General features: G+C 43.4%; 1 protein-coding gene across 24 annotated transcripts in view; it reads left to right on the top strand.

The window, feature by feature from the left end:
• UBE3A (ubiquitin protein ligase E3A) overlaps positions 1 to 25,155 on the top strand; it is a 551,561-nt gene that overhangs the window by 491,432 nt on the left and 34,974 nt on the right. For 2 of the 24 annotated variants that reach the window (XM_049834533.1, XM_049834529.1), the window contains exons 2-4: positions 14,880 to 14,947; positions 23,419 to 23,565; positions 24,184 to 24,302. In XM_049834533.1, coding sequence (XP_049690490.1) covers positions 24,283 to 24,302 — 20 coding nt within the window. In that variant the 5' untranslated portion in view covers positions 14,880 to 14,947; positions 23,419 to 23,565; positions 24,184 to 24,282. Of the gene's footprint in view, positions 1 to 3,281; positions 5,379 to 5,677; positions 5,865 to 6,659; positions 9,853 to 14,879; positions 14,948 to 16,231; positions 16,373 to 23,418; positions 23,566 to 24,125; positions 24,303 to 24,689; positions 24,739 to 25,155 lie in introns of those variants that run through there. The other 22 variants (XM_049834541.1, XM_049834537.1, XM_049834536.1 and 19 more) reach the window with 21 other exon arrangements.

Here is a 25,155-nt window from a genome sequence, read left to right as displayed (position 1 = left end):
ATCACTTTAAATTAGCCAGCTCCTCACCGTCATGACAGGAACGGGAGAAGAAAAGGTTAGAAGCAACGCCCACTCCAGTTGTGACCTGCCTTCTCCTACATCCAGGGCTCGAGCTCAAAGCATCTCGCCTGCCTGCCAAGGCCTGCCCATGCAGCCTCCACCACGCTGTCTTAGCTTCAACGCCTGCTTAAGATAAGGATTACACTGTATTAAGCCAACTGATTTTCAGTCCCCTATGGACAGCCTTAGGAGCTCAAGTCCCCCTGTCTGCAGTAAAAATGAGGAGATCTGAGTCAAGAGTGTTACCCCCACCTCCAAACCTCTACCAGGGAAAAAAAAAAAGGAACAGATGAGAGGACAGACCACCACAGTCCATCATCATCACCCAGTCACTACACGCATTTTTTATCTCCCAGTTGCCCAGACTAAGCTCTAACTCAGAATTTCAGTATTTCCTTACATTGCTGATGATCTTTTTCCCTTCCTTATCTTTTCATCTGCACAGGGAGGCATAAAGGCTTCAGCTATCAGCAAGTCAAAGCATTTGGCTTGGCTCCCAAAGGCTCATAACACTTCAGTGTACTCCTTGTGTCTAAAGAGGATTAACTAAGGTAGATTGTTCACAAAAAGATGTATCATCTAAGGAGTTACACTTACAGAGCTTCACAATCTAATTTTCACTCACATAATTACTTGAAACCAACACCAGAAAAACGTATTATCAGGTCATTTGTATTGGGGTTTTCACATGAAATGAGAACAGGACACACGCAGCATTCTCTGTGTGTTTACAAAGACATCCCCAGAGGAAACTATTTTCTACAAAGCTCTGAAGTGAGACATCAACATCTACTGAAATTAATATGCAGCAGACTTGGTTCATGATGGCATTTCTCCAGCATCACAAGTAAATAGTGAACAAGGCTTGGGATTCTATTTTTAATGTTCTTTTCCTCCCCCTGGAAACCGCTGCCTATTCCATACAACTTGTATATGAGGCAAGTTGTATTTGCTTCCCTTCAGCAGTTAAAAAAAGACACTTGTTTCCAGATGTTAACCTTAGATTTTCTGCAGGGCTTCTACTTAGTGACCAGGTTATTAGCTATAATTGTTGATTTTCACTTTTCCACCCAGCATCACTTCAGTCACGTAATTGAAGCATCTCACTAGAGCCTGCTCTGTGGAGGGGATTGCTGCAAAACACAGTCTAACCACTTGTTCCCCTCAGCTGCAGTCCACACCCAGACCCTAGAGCTGCAGCAGGGAGGGAGTGGTGGCTTTTCCACTGGGAATTCCATCAGGTTTCTCCAAATTCAGAGTCTGCTCAGCTGGGCAGATCCAGCTGCTTTCCAGCAGCTGGCTATACCAATGTAAAGTAGCTGAAAGCACTCAAGGCAGCAAAAGCATTTCTGCACCCTAATACCCCAGCACCTCAGAATATGTAACATATTTAAATGAAGCAGGAAAGTACAATTATCCCCACTGTAACAGAAACAACTTGGGCACACCAACGGCCACAGTTAATCTATAGCTAGTCAAGCTACTTCCGTGTAAGAAAAGTTGCAAGCACATGATACAAAACCTAAAAGTGATTCAGTACTTCCTCCAAAATAGCAATTTATCCCCAGCAGAATCAAAGTGAAATCCATCGCGCAGCTTGGTCATCCGTGCACCACTGCTATAGAGCAAATTGCTCTGGGTATATTCCTTAACGTACCATTCTTTGCATGTTCACAGCCAATGTGGTTTGTCCCACACCTTCTCAAAACAGAAGGAACGCTGATTCTTTCCATACCTGTGTCCTATTCGGAGAAGTCTCCTTCCCATAACCCTGCATCCAGCCAGTGCAATACAGAAAACCCAGCATCCACGTTAGCTGGATCCATCCTGCCCATTTCCTCCGTCTGCTATCATCTGCCTCTTCCTCACAATTGCATTGGTTTCTTCAGAGGAAAACCTGCGATGTGTCTAAGCAATATCACCTCAGAGCAGTGATGGGCCATGAGCTGCCCATTACCAACCAGGGACAAGATCTCAGGATTGCAATCAACAGTTCCATGGAAAAAAATGCACTTGATCCTTTGCAAGGGCCCAAAAACCCAACTCCAAACCAAGTGTAGGGCTACTATTTGGAAACAAAGAGGGGTAAAAAAGACCATCATAGCATAAATCCACAGTGTCCCTGTCTTGGATATTTTGAGCAGCCCTGGTCCTTCCTGCTGTAAGGATGCAAGAAGATGACCAAATGTCCCGATAAAAGTTACGGAGACAGCTTCCATGCAATGATCGACTGGAGTATGTTCCAGAAAGGGCTTTAGGAGCACCACGTAAGCATGCAGGGATGAAATTGTGAAGGCCAAAGCTCGGCTGGGGTTGAAACTGGTGAGGGGTGTGAAGGGCAATAAGAGCATCTGTGGGTACATCAGCAGCAAAAGGAGGACTAAGGAAATTACGGCGTTGCTGCTTAACGGGGCAGAGCACCTAGTGGCACAGGACACGGAAAAGACTACGTCAGCCTCAGCGCTACTGGCGAGGTGTGGTCTTGGGGATCCCAGATCCCTGTGGGTAGTAGCAAAGCTTGGGGGAGAAAGGTGCTGCTCACAAAAGAGGAGGATGAAGTTATGGACTACTTAGATAAACTGGACATATGTTAGGCCATGGGATCAGAGCACTGAGAGCTGGCCAGTGTCATTGTGGGGCCACCTTCTGTCACTTCTGAATGATCATGGTGTTCATGGGAGCTCCCTAAGGGCCGGAGGCGAGGAGGATCTGGGGAACGTATGGCTGATCAGCTTCACCTGAAGCTCTGGGAGGTTATTTCCAGGCTCAGTAAGAGCAAGAAGGTGACTGGGGACAGCCAGCATGGATTAACCAAAAGCAAATTATGCCTGACTGGCCTGAGCACGTCTGTGATGAGAAGACTGGCTCTGCAGGCAAGGGGAGAGCGGAAGATGTTGCTTACTTGGACTTTAGCCTGTGACATGCTTCCCCATAGCATCCTTACAGTCAAGCAGGAGATAAGGACTGCACACGTGGGCTCTGCAACAGAGCAAGGGAAAAGCAGCAAGAGTGCACCTTTCTAGATCCAGTTTTCTCAGTGTTGTTATTTCTAACAGGAAAGCTCATGGCACAATAAATTTCGTCCCGAATCTGATATTTTAATACATCAAAGTTGGCAGGTTTTGCCACTGTGTGGGAGAGAGCCTCTGGATCAGAAGTCTGTGTTCATTTCAGTGATTATTTTTAGATTAATATGATGTCCATCTGAGCACAGCAATGTACCCTGCTGTCAGACCACACTGAAGTACAAGAGTACTTCATTCAGTCTTAGTATTTCAGTTATGCATCTGCCCACTATCTTTGTGAGTACCAGGACTCTGTGCGCTGACTTGTAACAATGCAGTTTAAGCCCATTGGTCTTACCAGCTATTACCCTGTAACATACACATTAGGCCTTCCAAAACTGTGCTAAAAACTGTAATGGATCTATGTCTTCTTAGAGATCTCAAACGCAGATGTTCTGGCACAGAACAAATACTTGGCTTCAGTGTCATGCTTTTGAGAATTTATGTTTATGGTTTTAACAGCTTATTCTAGCATTTAAGAACTTCTCATGCTTCTAGATTACACTTTTTTTTTTCTTTTTTTTTTTTTTTTTTTAATGTATACTCTCTGCCAGGGTAGCACCACCTCTATTTAATTTCCTTTATTAAGGGATAATGTAAAGAAGATTCAGATCTGTTTTCCTTTTTTCCCTTCTACTTACTCCTCCCCGCCCCACGCTTGCAGCTCCACGTATGTAATGCCTAAAAAAAGTCAAAACCCCAAAAGGTCAAATTTTGCACGTGTTGCCCAATTTTGAAATTATTTGATCAGCCTGCTTTCGACACTGACCTGCCAAAAAGCAAATTTTACTCGTGCTTTTAAAACCCCTCAAAAAGCATACGTGCAACGCATAGGCCTGGGCGTACGTAGGGGAGGGAAAGGGAGGAAATGACCCGGGAAGCAAGGGAAAAATTGTCTGTAGGGGCAGATGAGCGAGGCAGGCGTCAGGCAGGGCTGCACAGGACCGGCGGGTTTCTTGCCCACCTTTAGGGCCTCACGCCCAGGCCTCGCTGCTCCCTGACCCTCCCATCCCCGCCAGCCAGTCCTGCCCTCCGCAGGGATTTGGGGTTGAATAACATCGGGCTGTTGGCGACCTAAATTTCTGCCCACCTGCCCGCCGCTGCGGGCTGCGATGGCCAGGCCCTCCCCGTGCCTCGCCACGAGCCGGCCGCCCAGCCCTTGCTCTCCCCGCCCTCTCCTCCCTCGCCTGCCAAGGCGCCCGACGCGGCTGGGGTGGCCCGGCCGGACGCCGCCTGTCCTCGCGTGCCTCGGCCGCCGGCGGCAGCAGCGGCCACATAGGGCTCCAGCGCGGGCTCCTCTCCAGAGGTCACCGGCCATTCCCCTTCCTCCGCTCCCTCCCGCCGGCCAGCCCTGGCACCCTGCCCAGATTAAACTTGATAAACCCTGGCCGGGCTGCAGTGGGGCCCGCCGGACGGGCCTGACGTCGCGGTGGCAGGGCTTGGCGGTGGCGTGGCTCGGTGGGGACCTCGCCGAGGGGCGAGAAGGTGGCGGCGGCGGCGGCTGCTCTCCTTGCCCACAGCAGCGACAGCCCCTCGCTGCGACACCGCCCCCGGGCCGTGCGTGCGCCTCGACGGCTGCCTGCTCGTCTGCCTGCAGCAGGGCGTGCGTGCGAGCGGGGTTGTACGCGTGCGTGTGCACGTGCGAAGGTATGCTATGCGTGCGCGTGTACACGTGTGCCTGCGCGCCTGCTGTGTATCGATGCGCATGCACGCGCACGTGCGTACACCACGCGCGCTCGTGTACGCACGGGCATGCGTGCGTGCCCGCGGACACCCACCCAGGCCCCTGCGGACATGCCTGCGTACGTGTGTTCACGTGCACGTCACCTGGCAGGTATGCCTGCGTGCACGTGCATATGTACCTGCACGTGCCTGTCAGTCCGCACACGTGCGTGTACGCGAACACTTCCTTAGGCGCGCGTGGGCGCGTGCCCCAGCGGCCCCCCCCGCGCCCCGCTCCTCCCTCCCCCGTCCCGCCCGGAGCTCGCCCCCGGGGCCTGCGCAGGCGCAGGCGCGTCCCCGGGCTCCGCCTCGCTCGCGCGTCACCACCCCGCCCGCGCACCGGACTGACTGCCGCTCCATTGGCAGGGAGCCCCCCCCCACCCCCCGGGTCGCCTCGCTGCCCTTTTCCAACATGGCGGCTCCCGCCTCACGCACGCCGACGCGCAGGCGCCGCCTCGGCTCCCTTCCGTCGGGCGCCGCCACTGAAAAAGGCAGGAAGAAACCGGCCTGGGAACTCTATGGTTTCGCGCGGTGGGTAGCGTGGCGCAGCCGCCTCGTCCGCTCGCTCGCTCCCCCCGCCCCGCCCGCGTTGCACGCCGGGACGCAGTGGGTCCTCCTTCCTGTCCACCCCCGCCCGCCGCGAGCCCTCCGAGCTTGCGCCGCGCCGATATCCGCGTTGCTCCCAAGATGGTGGCGCGGGGCTCGGGCTTAGAGTGAGCGAGTCCGCGAGAGAAGGCGCACCCGCGGGCCCGGCCCGCCCTCCCGCCGCGCCGCCGGCCTCGCCAGGCCGCTCGCCTCTCCCTTCCCCGCCTCTTCCCTCCTCCCCCCCCCCAAGGCCGCGGCCCCGTCTCCTCCGCCCCGGGGCCCCGACGGCTCCACCGGCAGCAGCAGCACCAGTAGCGGCGGCGGCGGCTCCTCGCCTGCGGCCCGGCCCCGAGCGCAGCGCGGCCGCCGCATGAGCCCGGGCGGCGGCGGCGGCGGCGGGAGTGACCGGGAGCAGCAGGCCGCGGCGCCCAGGTCGGTAGGCGCTGCGCAGTGCCCGGCCCGGGGGAGGGCCGGGAGGGGGGATGGCGCCCGTCCCACGCCGGCCCTGAAGGGGAGGGAGCCGGGAGGCGGCCCTGCCCGCTACCCTCCGCCGGGGAGATCCCCTGCCGGGGGTGGGGAAGGCGCCGGCGGCGGGGGTGCGTGGCCTCGGTGGTCCTCTTCCTCCTCCCCGTGAGGAGCATGGGTGCGGGGCCGCCGCGTCCCTCCCCGGGGAGGCCGGGCGGGCGGCTCCGGGCTTCAGCCCGGTCCCCGGGGAGACTGGCCTTGCTGGGCGACCTTGGGTGAACCCAGCCTGCCCCTGCCTCAGTTGCCCGGCTCGGCCGAGCGGGGCAGCGGCGGGGGGCGCTCCGCGGGGCTGCTGTGGGCATGGGGTGCTCAGGTGCCTGCGGCACGGCCAGCTCTGACAGGCGGGGAGGTGCTGCGAGGGCGCATAACTAGTGTGCAAGGCCTGCTTAGCAAAGTAGGTATGTTCACTTGCTCCCGTTACCTTCTGTCCAGTCTGATGAGTTGGATCTGCTAACCTGTGAACAGGCTGCTTTGCTGATAAATGTCATCGGTCACTCCTGACTGCAGGACTTTCTGGGTTTCAGTTTTTAAGCCCACCTGCGGTATTTCTTTTAAAGGAACTCTGGGTTGTTGTGGCTCACAGTCTATCTGTAAATCAGATGTCTGAGATGATGTGGGAAGAGATTAAGAAATTACTGCTGCTTGGGAAACAAAACATGTTCCCCAGTTCTCCTTTAAGTGGTGAGAACCTTATGCCTTTTTTTTCTCTACAGTTAATGGAAATACTTGTTTATGTTTCCCTCTGCGTAAGGGGTGTTCTAATTCTGGGACAAAGCCTGTGTCTTACACATCACTACAGGGATGGTCCCTCTGTGTCTGTGTGGAAACTTCCCTACCTCAGTAGGAGTCTGCAAACATGAGGCTCTGTGAGAATCGGCTTGTCAGAGTAGTTTACCATGCTTCTTGCATGTCTACCAAAAAGTTCCTCAGTGGGAAACTGTACCTGATTTTAGCTTTGATTTCCTAACAAAGTGAGGCCTACATGATTGTATTGTCAGGTCTTTTGGTTTTGTTTTTTGATTGGTTGACTGGTTTGAATGGGAGAGGTCTAAAAGATAAGATTAAGTTCCTAGTTCATGCAGATAGCATTGGGTTAGAGAGAGATTCCCCGCTAAGGGAGAAGCTACACTCTTAAGTTTATCTGCGTTGTTAGACATCTGTGACTGGGTGGGAGAGTAATGGAGAGTTATCTCTTGATAAGAATGAAAACCGCTGGAAAATGGGCTTTACTGTTCTCACAAACTGCTTGGTTTGGATGGTGGCACTAAATACTCTTGTGCCCTTTCATTCTGGAAACAGTTGAAGGTACTTGGCTTTTAAATTTGAAGATTCTGTGTAACTCAGAGTTTAATGGGTGTGTTGAATTGGAAATATGAAATGTGCATTACCAGTCTGCTATGGGTATTTGATAGTTTTCCTCACTTAATTTGTCTTTTAGAACAGATGTAGTTTGCAGTGCTTATGACTTGTCTTTGTAACCGTAATGTTCTGTCAGTTTGAGACAGACAAACCTTGGCAGAAAAGCTAGGCCACTGCTTAGGTTTACAGGGCTGAAAAACACCTTTAATTTAAATTATTTCCATGTCATATTACAGATACTTCATCTCTCTTCTATGAATACCTTCCATTCCACTCTAAGTGTTTCCTATTTAATGTAGCATCTTTCATACTGGAATTAATGAAATTCTTTTTCTGTTTACCAGGGTTGTTTGCTATTTCTCCTCACTGGAGTATCCTGAGCATCTCCCAAGAATTTAGAAATAAAAGCACCAAGCTAGATGGCAAAATAAATGGTTTGATTTGTTTGGGTTTTTAGGCCAATGATTGTGTGACTGTGTAAAAAAGGTGACTGAAGGAAGGGCAGGCTTGAAAAAGTGGAGGTGTTTAACTTTCTCACATCAATCCAGGTCCTCTTCAGAACTCTGACATTGTGTGGGTTTGATCCTGTTTTTAATAGCAAACAAAACTTTTAGTCTTTTTTTAATTAGTGCCGCTGCTTAAAGACATATGCAAACGATGATTCTTTTGTGAATGAAATTTAAAACTGTGTGTATATGTTAAGTACATCTAGGGATGCTCTCAGCTTGTTAGGGTCCCTATTAGAGTACCTTGAGATTGTCCCTGTTCTAATTGACTTGAGAAAATAAAACAGGTTCTCTTTCTTTTCATTTAACTTCACTTTTTGTAGGAAAAAACCTGCTTCCGAAATGTGAAATGACATATGTACCCCAGTAAGAAATCATGCATTTCATTATGAATATGTGCTTTGTTGATGTGTTCTTCACTAGTTCTCTGAATTCACAGGTTCTACTTAACCAAACACATAACTGGGGGGGGGGAGGGGAGAGTATCTTTGAGTCAAGTTATAATAGTTATAAACTTGTTTAATTGTGAGCATGTTTAAGCATATAACATTTTGTATAAACAATGATTAGTGTAGTATGTTATATGACACTTATCATGGAACGAATTTAGTGTTTACATTTCTGTAAATATGTATCATCTTAGATTTTCTGTGCAGGATTTTTTATATATATATGTATATATGTACTATACTTTTTTTTTTCCTCTGCTACTTTTGGTTTCAGTTTACTTATTGAATGTCCAGAGAAAATTCATCTGTTTTTTAAATGCAGGAAATGTCTTTTGCCCTCCCCACACCAGTATAGTCATACACTGGAAGATAAAAGCCCCTAATTCTTAAAAATAAAACATGCAATTGAGGGACAAGGGGAGAGAATTCCTAAAGTGTGTAGACATATATCTCATTTCCAGTGTCAAACTTTTTCTGGTACTGTGGGCCAGGTCTTTACTTCACTTTAGTTAGTGAATTGATACTGATTTTTAAACAAAGGAGGTACGTTTTACACTTTTTCTGAAGTATCCAGTATATTTAAGATAGCTATGAGTTTATAGAGGAGCAATGTTGAAAGGTTTTCTGTCACTACCCAAATTCTGATTTGTATGTGGAAGGAGAGGGGTAATACATTTGCTGTCATAGTCTGTAACAAATAATTTAGAATATGATGTTTACTTTTTAAAAAAATAATCTCCTCCTCCCTGCCCCCCCCCCCCCCCCCCAGGAAGGTGCTGTAAGCTTTGCTAAATAGTTGGTTCCCATAGACAGCAGCAATGAGCACATCACATGTTTGAAGTGACTTTTGTCACCTTAAATATTTTAACATTTACTGCATTAACTTCATGTATTTATAGGCGGTGCCTGACAACCTCGTAAGGTTGTATTGGCCATGAAAAAAAGTTTGGGAAAAAAACCTGATTCATATGAATAGTAATGTGTGTAATATATCTGATTGGTTAGCAGAAAGTAAGCAAATACATTGTAAAGGTAATATTTTGTAACAAAGCAACACTTCCGTAGCTATACCAGCTGGTGAGACATTTCTTCAGGAAAATAACCTCATAGGAGAAATATAAAAAAGGTAAAATCAAATAATGTTGTGATCCAGGATTCATGCTTGGTAACACGTGACCTAATAGCACTTAAAATTGCTATTTTTGAATAGTTCCACTTTCTTGTGGCTAGGAGTGACAGAACTTATTGACAGAATAACTTATTGGTTGCAAAATTACATTATAAATTAAGTATTACCATAGTGTTCTGTCTCACAAATACTCTTATGAATGAGTCTCTTAAAGGAAGCATTAACTACTTCTTACTTTTAATAGGTTGAGCCTGCTTCCCTGTATTATGCAAACTGCTGAATGGAGGAAGGGGGTGGAAGTCAGTCTTTACCGATACTCTTTCTGTTACCATCCTGCATGGTTCTTTACCCATGTTTTACAGAGTGGTGAAGAATTAGGAGAAGCTGCAGTTGTTCAGCTGAGTGGAACTAAATGGGTGGCTTCCCTTTGGACCCTCACTTCACTGTCTTAGGTAAGAGGGGTGACCTGCTTCTTTTGAAGCAACTTGCATTTCCTTAGAACAGAGTTATATGTGTTTTAAGAGAAACTTCTAGTTAGTGAAGCAGAGGTTTGGACTCTTTTTTTTTTTTTTTTTTTTTTTGATGGCTTGAAAAGGATATTCACAGTATGTAGCTCCTGAAGACTTTTCATCAAAAAGCATTACTGTTTGATTCCATCCAGATAGCTTTAAAAACATGCTCTATGTTCACATAGTTTACCTTTGAGAATTGTGCTTATCTTGTGTAGTATGTCAACAGTGGGACTGTCCTAGGGGTGAATTACAGCAGTGGTGGTTTAGCACAAACTTGAACTGATGTACCCGTTGGCTGCTTGATACGGAGGGTACTTTTTTTTTCCTCCATAAAATCTCAGAATGGTTTGGGTTGGAAGGGACCTTTAAAGGTCATCTAGTCCAACCCTCCTGTAATAAGCAGGGACATCTTCAACTAGATCAGGTTGCTCAAAGCCCCGTCCAACCTGGCCTTAAACGCTTCCAGGGGTGGGGTATCTACCACCTCTTTAGGCAACCTGTTCCAGTGTTTCACCACCCTCATTGTAAAAAATTTCTTCCTTGTATCTGTCTAAATCTACCTTCTTTTAGTTTAAAACCATTGCCCTTTGTCCTGTTACAACAGGCCCTATTAAAAAGTTTGTCCCCATCTTTCTTATAGGCCCCCTTTAAGTACTGAAAGGCTGCAGTAAGGTCTTCCTGGAGCCTTCTCTTCTCCAGGCTGAACAATCCCAAGTCTCTCACCCTTTCTTCATAGGGCAGGTGTTCCATCCCTCTGATCATTTTTGTGGCCCACCTCTGGACTTGCTCCAACAGGTCCCTGTCTGAGGACCCCAGAGCTGGATGCAGTACTGCAGATGGGGTCTCACCAGAGCAGAGGGGGAGAATCCGCTCCCTCAACCTGCTGGTCATGCCACTTTTGATGCAACACAGGATATGGTTGGCCTTCTGTGCTGCAAGTGCACATTGCCAGCTCATGTCCAGCTTTTCGTCCACCAGTACCCCCAAGTCCTTCTCTGCAGGGCTGCTCTCAATCTACCCATCCCCCAGCCTGTATTTGTGCTTAGGATTGCCCTGACCCATTGAGCTGTTGACCACTACCCTCTGGATGCGACCATCCAACCAATTCCTCATCTACTGAACAGTCCACCTATCAAATCCATATCTAGTCCAATTTAGAGAAGGATGTTGTAGGTGACAATGTCAAAGGCCCTACAGAAGTCCAGGTAGATGACATCCATAGCTCTTCCCTTGTCTACTGATGTAGTCACTCCATCACAGAAGGCTACTAGGTTGGTCGAGCAAGACTTGCCCTTGATGAAGCCATGCTGGCTGTCTCTAATCACCTCCCTGCCCCCCATGTGCCTTCATGTTCAATCCTTGTGTGACATAATTTCAAAGCCGTGACCTAAATAAGACAAAATTAAAGTGTATCAAAAACTGTAAGGTACAACATCTCAGTTTGAAACCCAATGGAAATTTGGTCTTGGTGGGCATCGCATCAACCAATGGGATCACAAGCAGAAAATCATGGAACCTGTATTTGGGTTTGGTGGTTGTTGCATAATTCTGGCAGCGATTAGTCCACATGGCTTGCTTTTTTTTTTCTGGTGTCCTGTGAGGACTGTGACAGGACTTCTGTTGTCTTGACTGAACTAGAGTTCTAGGGGTGAAGGTAGTTCTTCATATCTTCTTCACAGAGGAGACCACACTCTTGCTCCCTTTGGTGGACCTCTTTTTGGACTTGTTGATACTTCCTTGATAACTGGTACACCAAAGAAATCGGTGAAATGAGGAGATTAGAGTGACAAATAAACACCCCCTCTCCCTTACCTTTAGGAGCTGTGCGCAGGGGAGGCACAAGAGCTATCTGTGATGTGTTGCCAAGCTCATGCGGTGTGAGAGATGCCAGACTTGTCCAGGCAGCTGGGCTCTGGTATTACTTGTGTACTCCTGCCCTGGTATGCTCTGTGGGACCCAGGTTGGAGCAGCTGCAGTTCAGCAGGCTTGCAGTGTTAGAGGGTGGTTGAATGGCTCTTAAAGGAGCTGAACTTCTAAAATGGGCTGCTGGTCAAAATACCTCAGGAAACACTGCCATAGTTGTAGATGAGTTTTTCTTTTGCATTATGGTTAGTCATGTGTTTGAGCTGATTAATGCTTAAAATATTTTGATTTTACAGTACAGTATTTTTCATTTTCTTAGAGGGTTTCAAAAACTTTTACAAAGCTAGATAATACTGAAGAGGTCTATTGCTACTTCAGAATTTCTATTTCCAACATGATGTTTTTACCTTTTTTTACCTTTTTACCTTTTTAGCCATATTCAGATGATGATTACTTTTTATTTCGTAGTGAAATCTCATGTCCAGAGTCTTGGTGTTGAATATTGTGCTTTAATATGTGTATATACCCTATTTTATTTTTTAGGAAGTCCCAGGTATGCTAGCATACACTGTCTGTAGTAGCAGCATGTAGATGTGTTTCAGCTGTTGTAGCAAAACTTGCCTGTTGTAGACCATAGAAATGCATCCATACAGTCCACACAACCTGCAAGTCCCATCAAAGTTCAAGGACATAGGAGCTCTTTAAGAGAGTGTATTGCTTCTGTGAAATACTGGTATTTCTTGGTTGCAAAGGTTGAGCCTTTATGTTGAAGGTGGTAATAAATACTCCACTTGCATGGTTTCTATGACCTGAATATCTTATTGAAAGAAGGATGTTTGTGAATACTTGTTTTTTATTTGGCTAATGTTGTTATATTAAGAATGTCAGCTGTGGAAGAAAATGATTCTTATTTTAACTTATGTATTTGAAATTGTGTGAGAGCATCTATAATACTAGGTAAAATACCTACCATTTTCTTTAGAGTAGTGCTCTCTGAATTCTTTCTTCCGCTCCTGTCTCATGGCAGTTATTGCAAAAAAAAAAAAAAAGTGGAAAACATTGTTTAAGCACGATAGAGGTGATTTTGTGATGTCTTTCATCAAGCCAGACATGAGTTGCAAAGTATTTTTATAATTTATAGTTAATTTCTTAAGTATTTTGCAGTTCTGGATTCTACAGTTTGGTTAATTCAGTGGCTTACCATCTTTGTTAATATTATTCAGTGTGCCCTGAAGTCTCTTTTTGTTATTGAAAATGTGTGACAGTTGTAAACAAGCAGCTCTTTTGGCTCTGGTCATGTGACAGATCAAGATTTCTTTATGTTGAGTGGAAGCAACAGTGTTAGCCATGCTTTTAGTCACATTGTTGTTTGCATTTTTTTAGGTAGGTGTGGCTTAATGCTAGTTAATAAAAATACTAAAGGTGGATGTCAAAGCACATCTGACTTCATTAAATTATTTTCATTCCTTTTAGACAAGCATTACAGATTCTGTGTTTCATTTTGTTGGTGGTCATGTAGCCTTTGACCAAAATTTTTTAGTAGGCTGCTGAAGTCCTGCTCTGCCTTGGTGGTAGCTGGTGGGGGGAGATTGAGGAAAGAGAACTGGAAGTCCAGGAGCTTCAGTTTTGTGCTGTTGGAATTACTTGCTCTTCTGCTGGCTACATGTTGTTAAGCAAATCCCCTGTCTCCATCTCCTCCGCTGTGGTCTTATTTCTCATAAATTGTACTGTCTTAACCTACATAGCTTCAGTTATGTTGGGAACCTTTGTTTTCTTTTCTCCTATTGCTGGGCAATAATCATAAATTCCTGATAGATGTATTTGTGATACATTTTCATGCTGTGCTTTGTCCTCTGCTTATACTCTGTGCACACTGAAGGCTGGTGCTTTTGTACCTTAGAGGAGAGTGACTGAATTTTATATAGGTGACATTGCTCTTTGCATGTACATGAACAAATATATACATTGGAGTTTAAGCTGGAAATCCTGTGATACAAGGTGTGAAAATACTGGTCACGTTTGTCAGAATACTTTTGAGTTCACCTAATGGCATCACTGTGAATGAAGAATTATCCTTTAATAGAATATAAGATAAATATTCTGGATTTCTGCTGTTGGTATGGAGTGGATGGGAGCTCTGTGGTTTGACATCTTTTAAGACAAACCTGAATGTACTCTGAAGGTAACCAGATCAGGGTTTCCTCCATGGGAACTCTGATCTATATTGGATATAAGCCTAAATCAGCTGCATTGGATGTGATTGTTCTTAATAAAGTTTCAGAACCAAGAAATTAAATATTAAATCTTCACAGTACTGAAAATGTGATACTCTGTGCCAAATGAGTAACTGTCTGGAAAGTAATTACTACATTTCTTTAGTTATATATATGCCTGTTTCTGTCACTTTTTCCCCTGAAATTGGTTGTGCTTTTAGGTGTTTGTTGAAAATGTTTGGAGTATGTTTTAGTCATGTGTCCCTTGTTAATTACGGCTTCCCTGAAAATGAACCATTTGTAGAAAAGCTTATCAAACTCCAGCAGTTTTGTGCAGCCAGGACAAAGATGCAGTTCTATTTGTGACTTCTTTTGAGTGTTGGTTTGTTTTTTTTTTTCTTATTGTAAATACCAATTCTTAAAAAAAAGAGGGGGGGGGGGGGGGGGGGAGGAGAAACCTTGCCAGAATCTTCCAGAAGAAGGAAATGGATATTTGTAATGAACTGGATGAATGGAATTGTAAAACTCTATTGCATCACTACAGAGGAAAGAATAGCGAACATTGTGTGTCTGGACTTTCTGGTTTTGTAGTTTCCCTAACATAATAAGTATTTTCTGTTGTGGTTTTTATGGGGAGTATGATTTAGTTTGGGAAGTCATATGATCTAGTTTTAGGTAGTCCTGCGAGGAGCAGGGAATTGGACTTGATGGTCCTTATGGGTCCCTTACAACTGGAGAAATTCTATGATTCTAGGTATATGTTTTCGTTGAGTTGCAAACTTGTGAGTAATAGAAAGGCCATTCTTGAATGTATCCTTTTGAAGTTGTATTGAGGTTCAGATTGGTATGAAGCATAGTACAAAAACTGAAATATAATGTTTTGCATTATAGGTACAAGAACTGTAGAAGTCCATTTTAGAATTTGAAAGAACAAGTTCCGGCAGCTCTGGAAAGATATGGTATGTTTATGTTTTCACTTATGTTGTGTGTATGCTAAGAATTATAATAACAAATAATTATAGCTTTGTTCCCTGATTTAAAAAAAAAAGTTGAAGACAAATTCAAGAAGAAACACACACATTCATTTTTCCCATATTTTTTTGACTGTGATGTCTGTTACTTAGGTATAGTTCTCTAGATAACTGAGTTACTTGATTTTTCTTGGAGAAAATGAATACTGATGATACAACATTGATGAATTCCCTTTTAATTTGTTTTACAAGCTCAGCATCATGCTGCTACCATCCATCTATTTCTCCATGGACTGGATAAGAATTGGTGCTGTTTCTGAATGTTTGGGGTTTTTTCCTTGCTGCTGAGCTTATTTATAGTGAGGCTTGTACAGTTTTTAGGTATGACTTGACAAATAAGTTCAGAACTACTGGAGAACTTAAGCAAAGATCAGTGTAAGTCAAATTTGCAAGTTGGAATGTTAGGAAATACAGAAATGTAACCTTTATTAGCAGTGTTAACATGAGCCAGTGGCACATGGTATCTCTTTTTGTCTAGGCTCTTAAATGTCCAGCCAACTTAAAAATATGTACATGTATTACAGCAAGGTTGGAACCTTAACTTGTAGTTATTTTAATTTCCATTTTCTAACTTTATTCTGATGTAGTCCTGTGGACATACCTGCTAGTATGGAGTAAGTGCACCACTCTGTAGTGTCTTTTAAGTTCTGTAGTTCTGCAACTTGGTACAAAGAGAATTTTTGAAACTTTTTGCGTTGCTGCATTCAGAAAAACAATTCTTGTTTTAAGTTCAGTTTTCTACTGAATTAAATAGGTCTGTTAATGCATATATAAAATTGTATGTCATTACTGCAACAACTGCTTCTAAGCTATGTGTGTACTTTAACAGCTTAAATTGTGGGGAAGAACTCAGTAACTGCTGATACAAGTTTTATATGCCATGGGTTTACATCTAGATTTTTCTTTTGAAGATAATTTAACATAGGAACATACTTAAAGTTTTGAAATCTTGACCTTGCAGAAGGGTTGTTGGGTGTCTTTTGTTTTTTTCTTTAAGTTCTGTTTCATAGGAAGCTATAGACAGGAGCTAAAATGATTAGTTCTAAGCTGAAACTTTAAATATAGTGTATGCTAATTAAATACTGTAAATCTCTTAAAAAGCTATAATGTTACATTATCACAATCCAGATGTTCCTGAGAGAATTGTATAGATTGGTCCTTTACTCTAGCAGGCATCTGGCAGGTAGTGTATATTCATTTTTGCACCCACAGCACCACTGGGACCACCCACCTGCTTCTTGCTCTCCAGTTCAATACCAGTTGTGTGTATGATGGCTTTTCTTCAAACCTAAGACATTATTTCTTTCTTGCTGTTATTTCTGCTGGCTGCTTTTTTCTGAACTGCTTGCCACTGTATGTATACGTAGAGTCTTTGTAATGGTATGTGCTTTGTAAATGGATGAAGAATTCCCATCTAATCCCCCACAACTTGTGGGTAATGAATACTAATGGAACATCAGAAAAGCTGAATGTTATGCTACAGAATTGCATGATTGCTTGGTCTTAATATAAACTATATATAAACAAACATGCTGGTGACACTGAAGAACTTGGTGAACAGAAAGGTACTTTACATGGAAGGCTGCATGAAAGACAGGTAGCAAAAGAAAGCAAAATACCAAAGCATAAGCAAAAGGACAGATGGAATAAAAGTTTAAATATTAAAGCTGAAGTGAAGCTGTAAAACTTACCTGTTTGGAAAATAATGTAACCTGATACCTAGCCAGTAAAAGGAGAGCTACTAAAAGAAATCTATATAGTAAAAGAGCAGCTACTAAAAGAAATTTAAATAGATGATTGGATTTCACCTCCTGATGTAGGTGGGGCTTTCCATTCATAACTGTATATCACTTTGAAGAGAGCCTGAAGTTGCAGGCATAACTGAGATAGAAACAAATGGTTCTGCTGCAAAAAGATGAGTATGTATAGTGGAAGAAGTATCAGCTGTGGTCCAAGTGAAAAATACAGACGCTAATTTCAGGTCTTTCCCTCTTTTACAAAGATGAATAAAGTACATCTATGATCTTACTGAAATATCAAACCAAAAACAAATGTTGAATGAAAATTTAGGGTACAGAGTTGCAGGGACAGTTGTAGAAAATGAGAATAACACACAGGCCTTTAGCTTTGGGGCAGGGGGAATGAGAGCAAACACTAGACCTTTTTCTGTTGCTATGTGATTTGTGGAGTATTGACATCAAGGCAAAGTAAATGTACAGATATTATAGGATGAAGCATTTATGTAACTCTCTAGTTGATCTCTCAGTATAGAGATGCACCAAATTCTACCTTTATTTAACTCAGTAACTTGTGTTTTTCCTGAAGTGTAAATTCCAGAATGGCACCAGCTTTAATTTGAGGATAGTAGCAAATTCAGACCCCCACCCCAAATAATTTATTCAAGTGTTAATTGTCCTCTCTATCCTGCATGCTTGTGCTCCTACTCTAATTTGAATTTGTCAACCTTCAGTTTCTATTCATGTGGAGGTTTTATATGCTTTCTTTCAATTGGAAGATCTTTTTTATGTATTCTTTCTGTGCTAGGAGAGGACTTAATTTCTTCCAGTATCCATATTGATTAGCTTGATTAACTTTGAACTCTTTCCATTATGTAATCACAAGGCAGTTTCTCCTATCTTCATGATGTCTTTGTGGCTGTTTTCTGCTACTTCTGGAACACTTTTGGAGAATATTGAATAATTGGAGAACTGGGCTCAAGTTTTGAACATGTCTGAAATACTTTGTGCAGATGAACAGACACCTTTCCAGGAACCCTTCATGAGTCCTGTCTGTCACTCTAGCCATAATACTGGGAGCATGTGTGTGTTTGCTCATCAGTTGTGACTTCCTCAATCACTTCAGGTTGACGTTTTCCAGGATAGAACCAAATTCTTTTGTTCTTCTAACTATGTGATTTTGTATTTGTTGTTATTAGTTGAATGGTTTCGTTTACCAGGCAGTGGAAAAAAATTTTTATAGATGCCTTACCACTGTTTTTTTGCAGCTCCATTAGGATTTATGTGATCAGGGTTTTTTAGTGGCTGTTTTATTTTACTTTAGGATCATTGATAATTTGACCTGCTATTAGTTGCATGAAGGAGACTTCTAGAATCTTATGTCTTTTCATGTTTTCTATGTTGAAAGCAGCATGCGAGCAACAAAAGTAATTGATGTTTCCAACATTTGCAAGAAATTAAGTCTCAAATATGCCTATTACTTTTTTTTTTCCTGCAAGTGACAGTTAACATTGAACTTAGGGATTTGGTGAACATTCTACAATTTCTTCCAGGACTTTGAATCAATCTTAAGTTCTAAAAGGCCAGCTTTCCTATCAGTTGTCAGTTCCTTTTTTGAAATAGTAAGCTAGCTAGCGTATTCTGTGGGCACCTTTTACTGTATAGATGATGACTGTCGGTTTTCATCATGGTACTCAAAGTCATTCTGGAAATGTATCAAATTTATTCTTGGGGGATTCAGAGGGATTCTTCAGAAAACATAAAAAAGCTGTCTCTAGTGGTATCTTCTTGAGAGAGATGGTTATTTTTTAATTAAGCAACTAAAATTCTGGCACTGGAAGGTAAGGAAGATCGTGGTACTTTGTACAGGTGAATCACCCCCATTTTCATTAGATCATCTGTCAAAAAGAGCATCTTAAAAATACTTGGATCAAAGATTGCTTGTGTGGATACTAAGAATGCTTCTGTAAAGGAAACTTAAATTCCTACAAATGCCACCTCCCTGGGCACCCGTCCTTCAGTAAGGTTAATAAGAAGTTATAGTTTAAATAAGAAAAGTGTTCCTCCTCTCAGGGATCTTCCTAGACCTCAGATACTGGGTGTCAGCTCCCAGATTGCTGTGTTGTCACAGAAAATGAACATCAAATAACACAGGGAAAGTAATAGGTATAGGAAATCCATGCAAGTGACAACTTTCAATTAAGTGATTTGTAGCTGGAAGTTTTTGGCTTTGTTTTTGATTGCTGACAAATAGGTACTTAGGTTCTCCGTGGTGTGGCTTTAGATTCTATATGTTGAAGTTAGGGACCTCTTCTCGGTTCATATTTGTGATTCCCGACTGTGATGGGTTGACCCTGGCTGAACACCAGGTGCCCACCAAAGCCGTTCTATCACTCCCCCATCCTCAGCTGGATAGGGGAGAGAAAATATAACAAAAGGCTCGCGGGTCGAGATAAGGGCAGGAGAGATCATTCACTATTACTGTCACGGGCAAAACAGACTCAGTTTGCAAAATTAACTCAATTTATTACAAATCAACCAGAGCAAGGTAATGAGAAATAAAATGAAATCTCAGAACACCTTCCCACCACCCCTCCCTTCTTCCCGGGCACAACTACCCTCCCGGATTTCACCACCAAGCCCCCCCAGCGGCACAGGGGGACAGGGATGGGGTTTATGGTCATCACACGTTATTTTCTGCCGCTTTACCTCCTCAGGACGAGGGCTGATCACACTCTTCCCCTGCTCCAGCATGGGGTCCCACCCACGGGAGACAGTCCTCCACGAACTCCTCCAACGTGGGCCATTCCCACGGGCTGCAGTTCTTCACGAACTGCTCCAGCATGGGTCCATTCCACGGTGTGCAGTCCTTCAGGAGCACACTGCTCCAGCGCGGGTCCCCCACGGGGTCACAAGTCCTGCCAGAAAACCTGCTCCGTGGGCTCCTCTCTCCACAGATCCGCAGGTCCTGCCAGGAGCCTGCTCCAGCGCGGGGTTCCCATGGGGTCACAGCCTCCTTCGGGAACCCACCTGCTCCGGCGTGGGGTCCTCCACGGGCTACAGGTGGATATCTGCTGCACCGTGGACCTCCCTGGACTGCAGGGGGACAGCCTGCCTCACCAGGGTCTTCACCACGGGCTGCAGGGGAATCTTCACTCCGGCGCCTGGAGCATCTCCTCCCCCTCCTTCACTGACCTTGGTGTCCGCAGGCTTGTTTCTCTTACATGTTCTCACTCCTCACTCCAGCGGCAGTTTCTCCCCGTCCCAACTTTTTTTCCTTCTTAAAAATGTTATCACAGAGGCGTTACCACTATCACTGATTGGCTCGGCCTTGGCCGGCGGCGGGTCCGTCTCAGAGCCGGCTAATATGGGCTCTCTCTCTCTCGAACACAGGGGAAGCTTCCAGCAGTTTCTTACAGAAGCCGCCCCTGTAAACCGCCCCCCCCAGCTACCAAAACCTTGCCAAACAAAACCAATACACCGACTTTAAAGATTTAAATGAAATATGCAAAGAGAAGATCTCATCAGGCTATGCAGCAAGTTGCTTTTAGCCCCTTTTGATGCATCTGAACTTGGTTTCTAACTTCTTGCTCTTTCACTCATTTATTATTTACTTCCTCCCTCTTTTTGAGTTGATAGGAACATTATTTTCAGAAAATCCGCACCTTTGCCACTTTGGAGAAATGTGTGTTCTCTCAAACTACTGCATAAACATTATTTATCCTGTTCCCTCTCAATGAGGGCTACTCCAAGCCACACAAGCTTCTTCAGATAGATGGTTCGAAGGCATGGATCTTGTGTATTGCCTTGCTAATTATAATAGTTGTTGCAGTCCTGGTTGAATCTACCTCTTGTAAATAATCACTAGGCAGATAGAGATGTGTCTGTACTGGAGTCTGCCCAGTCCCAAAGAGCCTAGCAGCCATCTCAGATTTCTTGGACGTACTCCACAGGCACAAACTTCGTTTGATACCTTCAGCTGCTCTGTATGTCTGAAAGCCTAAACTGTAATCTATGCTAATCGTGACAGTGAAGACCAGAGAAATCTATTTGAGTAATAAGAATAAATATCTGCTCTGGGGCTGCTCTTCCTACCCTCTAAAAGGTAAGTTACATCCAGAGAGGTTTTTTTGTAAAAGAATTCCTGTGACAGAAAAGCAGTTGGTCTAGGTCAGTTTCCTATTCTTCAAAATGCCCTTTTCCAAGATGTTAGTGTATTCATCAGTGTGGCTTCCCTTTCCTGATCAGTGTCCTTTGACTCTCTTACCAAGTTTATTTTCTGTCTTGTTTGGATCCAGCAGTCAATGTCCTTTGTTCAAACTAGATTCAGAATAAGGGGTCTTTGATGGCAGTCTCCTTCACCACCCACCCATATGTTTCAATATGCTGGTCTCTTTGCCAGCAGACAGTACTCTGCTGATGCATGGATGAGTAAGGTTTTAGAAAAATGAATTCTTTCATCTGTGCTAGGGAATCCTTGCCAATCATATTCTGTCACATGGGAGTACCAGCAAGGATAGGTGGTGAAGGTAGGATGAGAAGGAAATAGAAGGAAAAATGATTCATTAAGATTTCTTGCATCTGGATTGTTGAAAAGTAGCATGAGATTTTTAGACCCCAGTACAGTATATCTAGTTTTAAGGTGTCTTGTAACATATCAGAAATGCTGCAACTACCTGATTCAAAGCTCTGATCCATTATAAGTTCAATTTGTAGGTACAAATTTTACTACAAAACTTAGGTGAGTTAACTTCAGCTCGGTGAGATTCATGCCAGTTCAGATACTGCCTCACTTCACAGAACTGCTGTAGATACTATGTTCAGTAGCGTGGTAAACCTGACTAACAGCATTGGATCTGTGTCAGGCCTCGGCACAAACTTGTCTTGGCCATGATTGTGGAGCTGCCACCTCAGTGCATATTCTTTAACATTCCAAAATCTAATGGTTTTTGAATTCAGCACCAACACTTCATGTGTTCCTTCACCATTGACAATTTTGTTCGTGACTTCTCTCCTCCCATAAGAAACAGCCTCAGGAAAACCCTGTTTCACTAAGGTTGCTGTCAGCCTGTTGTTCTAAGATGCTTGTGGTTGAATGGAATACTACTGTAATTATTTTTTGCCTGTGGTCTGGGTGATACAGGACACAAGTCTAGGTAGGGAGTGATTGATTTGGTGAACTCCAGGACATGAGCTGGTACTTCTAGCAGTCAGACAGAATGTGGGTGTTCCAAGCAACAAGGCATTAGAGATAACACCACTGTCCTCTTTGACCAGCACTCTAAAAGTTACTTGGGCAAAGTGCTAGAAGTGGCTTTACTTTCTAAATGCATTTTTACAGAACCATTTCACATCAGTTCAGAAAGCAGCAAGAACATAGATTTAACTTTTGAAGAAAGCACTGCCTTACAATAAGCATCTGTTTCTTTAAAGGTGAGGCTTGCCTGAAAGTGGACATTGTCAAGTCTTAAACAATCAGAATGCCATAAGCAGTGTTTGAAGGTTTCTTAGTTTTGCTTCAGCATCTTGGGTTTTGCTGTTTGCTTTTCTGTACAGCTGATGATCAGCAAACATTAATTTGAAAATCATTACCCTGTTTGTCATTTAAAGTTGACAGATGAGGAACCTTTCCAACTCATTGTACTATGTTCCTAGCATTGACTCAGTTAAACTTTGACATTTTACACCTGTAAAACATAGATACTAGAGAACCTCTGTTTTGTTTTGGAGGTTTTCGGTAGCCTGCTTCTTCTTTGCTTTCCTCATGTCGACTGCATTTGTGTTTAGATAAGAAGACTCAAATATTACTGATGTTAAAATAATTAAATGTCACTTTTCCTGCCTCAAGGAACATACCTGATAAAACTAGTAAGCATCATTCTAAAATTAATGCAAATTTTTGTTCCGTTGCAGAGTTTGTAGCAGAATGGCAAATTGTAGTAGAATGGCAAAAGTCAGCAGCTTTTCTGACAAACTTTAGAAAATCATGGTCCTTGCTTACTGATCAGTGATGTCATATCTCTGACAAGTCAACAGATACAAATTAGCATTGAGAATGCTTGATTGCTCATCAAACCTAAGACCTTATTGAAAGAATCTTGCAATAGATTTGACTGAAGCACAAAAGTTTTCTTTACTGAAACATTTAAAGCTCTCTGATGTGCTCTCTTAATATTTGCACCAGGTAGTTATGGCTGTGGGTGTTGCAGGGAGCTGCAGATGTGCCCTCAGTAGCTCACTCGCCTTTGTGCACCTTGCTTCTGTATGAGGCTTCTGCTGCATGGCAACCTACAAATGTGAGGTTTCATCTGGGTTAGAGCCACAGGAGTAAACTTCTCAGATACTGTACAGAGGTCTGTCTTCATAGCTACCAGCTGTTTAGAGAAACTAAGATAACTTTTTATTTACTAAACACAGTAATAACATTTCAATTTTAATCAAAACTTTATATTAACAGAAAGTGAATAATGCTGTTTGTGATCTGACTCTCCATCAGAGGCATTTTTTCTTTACAGTCTTTGTCCAGTGCACCTAGGAGCTTGGGTGGGAGAGAGAATGGGGTGAATTGAGTGTTGAAGGTTATGTTTGGAAATATTTTATCAGTTAAGTTCAGTTTAGAGTAGATAATAGCAGTAGGTAAGAGACTAACTGGTTCCTTTTCAGCCATGGAAGTAATCAGCTGGGGTGGTCCCAGGGCGCTCTGGGCACGAGTATTGCTGAGTGATCATTGGCTGCCACCTGCGTGACAAAGTAAAGGACCAACCCTTCAATTTATACCGGTGGAGCCAGATCACGGGAAACAATTGACAGGTAAAATACACTTTTGAAAATTTAAGGGAGAGGAGAGAGTACATGTGGTATAAATGGAGCAAAGAACCTAAAAGGTTGGCCACAGATAGCAAAGGTTGCTCCTCTGAAGCTTTTACATAACTTTGCTGTGTGCCTCTCCCCAAAATGAAGTAAGCTAAAGAGCAAGTTACATGTTGCTCCCCCTGGGAACACAGAGCCTTGTTAGGAACCAGTATTAATTGAGCTGTAGCAGGAAAACAAGTAAAGAAATTTTATTGTAGTTAAAAATTACACTTCATATTTATGCATGTGCTTCCAAATCTTTGAATGCTTGTTGTCTTGATGTTGGGTGCTTTCCACTGGTCCAAGAAATGGGTATTGGGTTTGGTTTTTTAGAGAGGCTAAAAATAAGTTGATGAATTTTCAAGCTCACCAGTTGAAAGTACCATAGTGAGTTACTCTAGAAGTCTTAGAATGCCATTCAAAATTGAACTAACTTTTGTGCAGTAGGTCTTAATCTTGCAGATAAAATAGTGCTTAGCATCAACATTTTTCTTCTGTTTTACGGTTTTTATTTTTAGTGGACTGACTGAAAATAATTTCTAAGGACTTTCAACTAAATTATTTTTACTTACTTAGAGTTGTTAAGCTTATGCTTAGCCCAGCGTGATACAGGACTGGTGTGACAACTCATTTTTAATCAGTGACTCAAAATTGTGATCACCCTGATGTCACCGAATGGCCACAGCTTGTAAAAGGTAAGCATGAAGTTTATCGTGTTGTTTCTTGGGATCATTTTTAGTGTGATGTTTATTTTATAAGTATTTCATTTGTTTGCCACAACTGGCAAAGTTGACTTACCCTCTTGCTTAGTGATTTCAGTGCTCGCTTAGCTTGTCCCTGCCTGCTTGTTAAGATGAGCACCATGGTGCTCTGTGGTATCCCTCTTAAGAGCAGTACTATCACTTAAAAGTCTCTGGTGGTTTTTACTGTCATACTGAAATTCTGTATAAACTGTTTAGTGTACTTATTTAAGCACTTTGCTCAATTTTTTAAAGTATTTGTCCAGGAGACTTGATGATGTTAAAAATTGTAGGCTTGCATACCTTTACTTTTCTCTCCTAGGGAGCTACAGTGGAGGAGGTAAAAGGAGTGGCTTGCAGAATGGAGAAATTGCTCCCTGTGTTATTGGAAGTGAGCCACCATTTGAATTTGCTAGCTCATACTGCAGTATTCAGATTAGTTGGTGTCTTGTGATCAGTATCTATGATCTAATACAAAGCTAAAATTTATAAGAGCATTTGCTCTGAGATTTTCTCTGAACAGAACTCTTGTTTCAGATTTTAAGCAAGATGAAAGGACGTCTTGCCATACTATGTAGTTATTTTTCAGTACTGTTGCCTGCTCAGAGGAATAACAAGGTATCTTGTTTGTAAACAATTGGGTATTGCAGAATAAATAGCTTCTCAACAAACAACTGCAATTCCTGTGATCAGATTGGTCTTCCACGTTGTTTTAATGAATACAGAAAGCTCATTTTATTTGGTGCTTAACATTGTCATTTGAAACCTTTTAAAATCTGGTTAATAAGTGCATTAATAATTCTGCAAA

Source organism: Accipiter gentilis, chromosome 31 (assembly GCF_929443795.1).
Source record: "Accipiter gentilis chromosome 31, bAccGen1.1, whole genome shotgun sequence".
Lineage (NCBI taxonomy): Eukaryota > Metazoa > Chordata > Aves > Accipitriformes > Accipitridae > Astur > Astur gentilis.
Note: the sequence above shows the minus strand (reverse complement) of the source record. Positions and strands in the feature narration are given on the sequence as shown.